This window comes from Saprolegnia parasitica, assembly GCF_000151545.1.
Source record: "Saprolegnia parasitica CBS 223.65 unplaced genomic scaffold supercont2.273, whole genome shotgun sequence".
Lineage (NCBI taxonomy): Eukaryota > Oomycota > Saprolegniomycetes > Saprolegniales > Saprolegniaceae > Saprolegnia > Saprolegnia parasitica.
The window spans coordinates 1-4,023 of NW_012156667.1; the positions used below are offsets into that span (position 1 = coordinate 1).

Sequence of the window (4,023 nt, forward strand, 5' to 3'; positions counted from 1 at the left end):
GGCATGGGCAGCGGCGTCTCCACGATCGCCGGCTTCGAAGCTCTGTCGCCCGCCGACCAAGCCGAAGCGCAAGCTCAGTACGAAGCTCTCGTCACCGATGGAGCTTCGGACGAGACGGCGACGACCACCATTCGGGCCAAATTCACTGCGTCGACGGTGCACATTGAGCTGCCGCAGCTCCTGGACGCGATCGCAGCCGCCGTGGGCCGAGGCAAGACGCCGCTGGTGATCGACGCCAGCGACCGCGTCAACACTTTCTTTAGCTACCGCCAGTGCACGCTTCTTGATGGAAAGAAAATGGCGATGGACAAGAGCATGCGCAAGGTGCCCGTACCTGCGATCATGGAAGAAGCGCGAACGCGGCTCGTCGGAGCGCTCAAATGCGGTCACCCAATCGTCGTTGCCATGAGCCAATGCGTCGTTGACTTTATAAACACGTTCAATGACGCGACACTGCCGGTCGACGTGACTCGGAACGGAACGCTGGCGTTCTTTCCGAGCGACCTCGTGTGTTCGAACGCGGGGAAAGGGCTTCTAAACCACCTCGATGCGCTCTACCGCCCCCACGACATGAAAGACACGAGCAACATCCCGCTCTGTCGCAACCCAAGTGAGTTTTACGTCGTGCTGACCTCGAATTTCACACACACGGACTTTGAAACGTACCTTTTCAAGCCCGAGATGGGTCTGCCTCTGCCCAAGTACCAGTACGAGTTCATCCTCGTGCAACAAGAAGCCATCGAAGAAGATTTATAATTGCTTGTATATAGTGCGTTGTGGTCAATAATGTCTACTTGAGCCGTAGCGTCCGACGCTTGGGCTTGCAGTACGCCGCCGTATACTCGGTTGTATACAGGTGTCGCGGGTGCACAATCGGATACCGAGGGTGCAGCATCAGCGGATTCTACCAAAACGACTTGACAATACTCTCCATTTACAATGAAAGTAATATACCGTGTTGCGATGTCGTTGGGGAAAGAAGGGCACGACGATATGACTCGGGACGCGATGGACTCTCTACAGTAGTACGCGTACAGCCACGTCGCACCACAATAGTTGTGGAGGCTACCTCTGGCTTGGGCGTGACCGCTACAACTTTGTGTGCACTGTCATGTACAGTGCTCACTGGAGCGGGACCAGCGCTTGCAACCGCCTTTGCGACGACGATTGCCTCGTGGCTCGGCGATGCCGCGTCTGCGCTCGCAACCATGGTTGGACCCGGAGCCTTGTTGGTTGTCAATGGAGCCTCCTTTGGACTGCCTGTCGTCGTTGCTGCCGTCGTCTTCTGCGGCTCCGTGCTGTCGGTCGAGCTGGACTTTGATTTGCGGGACCGCGCTCGGAGCAACAGCTGCATCTTTTCCCGCGCGAGACGCTGCTTCAAGTGGGCTTCGAGCGTCGCTTGCAGCTTGGAGCGGCCGACCATCGGGGCTTCAAAACGCACCTTCTTGGCCGGCTTGGTCGTTGCAATTAATGTCGATGGTTTGAGCACCATTGGCTGGATGCCCTCGGGTGTCGGCCGCTTATGCAGAGGGTGTATTGGCAGAGGGTGCACGGGCATCGCCGGCAAGACGGCCCGACGACTCGATCGTAGTGGCGGTGGCGACAGTATCGCGGCCAGCGGCGGGCCGAGCGTCCCGGGTACAATGGGTATCGTGACGGCGCTCGGTTGGTCGAGGTGCTCGATGTTGGCCTTGCACTGCTGCCGGCGCTGGCGCGTGAGGTCGTCGAGGCAATCGCTTCTCAACGACTGCTGCAAGCTCGTGGCCGACGCGCGCAGCTGCTCCAGATGCATCTTGGTCGTGCGCTTGAGCTCGTCGTTTCGCGCGAGGCTGTCGGGTGACGACCGGCGCGGTGACGTCGCCTACGCCAGAGCCAAGGTCCTGCAAATGTCGCTTCCGGATTATGTATACCCAGGCAAAATAGCTCGGTGCTTTCTCGGTCTCGTGCTCCAGCGGCTTGCCGGCTGCAGGCAGAGGCGCCACCGTCATCGTGTCGCGTGGTGTGGCCACCGCACGGAGTTGGCCCTACCGCCGACATGCATGCGCGACGGGCCATACATGTCGGTACCTCGGCTTCCTTGCTGCCGGTCGTCATTGCCACTGAAAAACGGTTCTCTCAACGGCCGCAGCAATGTTCGAGGTTGCCAGCAGGGTTGTCGCAAGCGTCATCAAAGGATTTGCAGAGATTCAAGCTAGTACAGGGCAGTGCCCCGAGCAGGGCGAGCCCGCAAGGCTATGTCATCGAGAAAAGTGTTCACTTATGTATGACTCTATCTCAAGGCAGACTGCTAATGCTTTCGTCTTCGCTCATCGCATCATTGTCGGCGGCGACGGCTTCGTCCAGATCGCTCGCGGGGCTGACTTCCGCCTCCTCCTCCTCTTCCTCGGCCTGGTTGTTGCGACGCGGCTGTGTTGAGGCGCCTTTGGTCGTCTTCTCTCCGTGATGCCGCAGGAGCTTTTGTCCCTGGCGCAAGACAGGCGCAGCTTCTTTCACTGCAACACCGAGCTCGGGGCTCACGATTGTCGCCGCCGACTCGACTTGCTGGAGGTTCGTATTGACCGCCGCATGGAGGGCAAGCCGGCGGAATGCGGCGGCTCCGCAGCCTTTTGACATGGTCTTGTGCCACACGCCAGGCGGGCTCGCACCGCGCAAGCTCTGCAACCCCGTGCGACCGAGGCGCTCTGAGAGGGTATCGTACCACGCGTCGCACTCGTCGCTGTCGGCGAGCGTGAATCTGAGCCGGCGCGTGCCCGTGCCATCAGCGATGAGGCCATGCGGCAGGTCCGGCGCATACGCAACACTCGTGACGCGGAAGAAGCCGCGCGGCTTGGCCATTGCGCGCTCCGAGACGTAGTAGAAGAGCGTGTCGTCGTGCAACACCATGAAGCGGCGCTTCCAGTTCTTGACGAAGCTGCCTTGCTTGCGCACGTAGCCGCTAAAGTCAGGTGGCCCCGGCGGCGCTTCGTTGCCACTGTGGCTTGACCTCAGCATGTCGTGGAGGTCGAGCTGCCCGGACGCGGCTTTGCGGAAGCCCGCAGCGACGTTCTCAAGCAAGGACATCAAGGCCAATTCAAAACTGAGCTCGGGGCGAGCCGATCACCGGCGAGATTGACGTTCTTTCGACGCGCACGTCGAATGACACGGCAGGTTCGAGGATGGCAATGGACGCATCGCCACAGCACGCTGCGTAGGGCGGGGAGAGTGTGTCGATCTGACGGCCTCACGCGTGCCGAGCTAGTCCATCCGACTGTTTGACCAAGGCTTGCAAGCGACCTCGGCGGCCGCATCGCAGCGATGACGTGGCAGGCGCAGGAGGCGTGAAACTGGCGACATGCAGTGTAACGCAGCGCGTCAGCACGCACAGACACTGTCTTAAACAGTATTTCTTCTAGTGTCTGTACTACAGTGTCTGTGTAACAGACAGTGTTTAAGACAGCATCCATGACACTGTTTCCTCGATATCCCCCCAAACGCCAATAGAACGGCGTGCAATAATTCGATCCACGATCGCATCCTGCACAATGGTTACGTGTTGCTGATGTTGCATGTACTATAATTACAAGCTGTGCCAACGCCAGTCATTATAAGGGCTGCTGGCAGGTGCGTCGCCGCGCCCGAGATCGCATCTGGTACAGAATCTAAACCTGTATTCTATCCGGATCGACCACCGTGGAAGCCGCAACTCGAGAGAGTCGGTCTTTGCTTTGCAAAAGTAGCCGGCTTCCTGGCACAGTAGTGGTACTTGAAGCCGCTTGAGGAATCTGCTACTGCACTGCACCACCACCCATGCCTGTCCGTCAAGATGACAGGAGGCGACGTATAGTACTCGCCGGCAACAAGCAGTACGAGGACACACACCACTCGAGTAACAATCAATCAAACAAACTAACTCAACGACGACGACCGCAGCACACCGCAAGACATGGAAAGGGCTAGGCGCTCTAGCGACGGTGCTGCGTCTTGTGGGCAAAGCAATCTTTTCGTAGCTGCGCGAGCTCGGCGTCCATCGCCGCGGTCACCTCG

General features: G+C 59.1%; 4 protein-coding genes across 4 annotated transcripts in view; 1 reads left to right on the forward strand and 3 right to left on the reverse strand.

Moving 5' to 3' along the window:
- The first annotated feature begins 114 nt into the window (after positions 1 to 114).
- Positions 115 to 779, forward strand: SPRG_16310 (hypothetical protein). Its single transcript, XM_012355606.1, has one exon. It carries the CDS (start codon positions 298 to 300, stop codon positions 754 to 756), a length of 459 nt encoding a protein of 152 aa, XP_012210996.1. The 5' UTR covers positions 115 to 297; the 3' UTR covers positions 757 to 779.
- Positions 780 to 1,137: 358 nt separating this feature from the next.
- SPRG_16311 (hypothetical protein) lies at positions 1,138 to 1,988 on the reverse strand (the record flags this gene model as incomplete). Its single annotated transcript, XM_012355607.1, has 2 exons — positions 1,138 to 1,861; positions 1,911 to 1,988. Coding segments are annotated over 2 exons (802 nt in total), but the record flags the coding sequence as incomplete, so codon positions are not given.
- Positions 1,989 to 2,274: 286 nt separating this feature from the next.
- On the reverse strand, positions 2,275 to 3,060 carry SPRG_16312 (hypothetical protein; the record flags this gene model as incomplete). The annotated part of the gene is made up of 1 exon (XM_012355608.1): positions 2,275 to 3,060. One exon carries the CDS (start codon positions 3,058 to 3,060, stop codon positions 2,275 to 2,277), a length of 786 nt encoding a protein of 261 aa, XP_012210998.1.
- An 881-nt stretch (positions 3,061 to 3,941) lies between these two features.
- The window catches only part of SPRG_21726 (hypothetical protein), a gene marked incomplete at both ends in the record, with an annotated part of 835 nt that continues 753 nt past the window's right edge, over positions 3,942 to 4,023 (reverse strand). The window contains one exon of the mRNA XM_012355609.1: positions 3,942 to 4,019. Coding sequence (XP_012210999.1) covers positions 3,942 to 4,019 — 78 coding nt within the window. The remainder of the gene's footprint in view (positions 4,020 to 4,023) is intronic.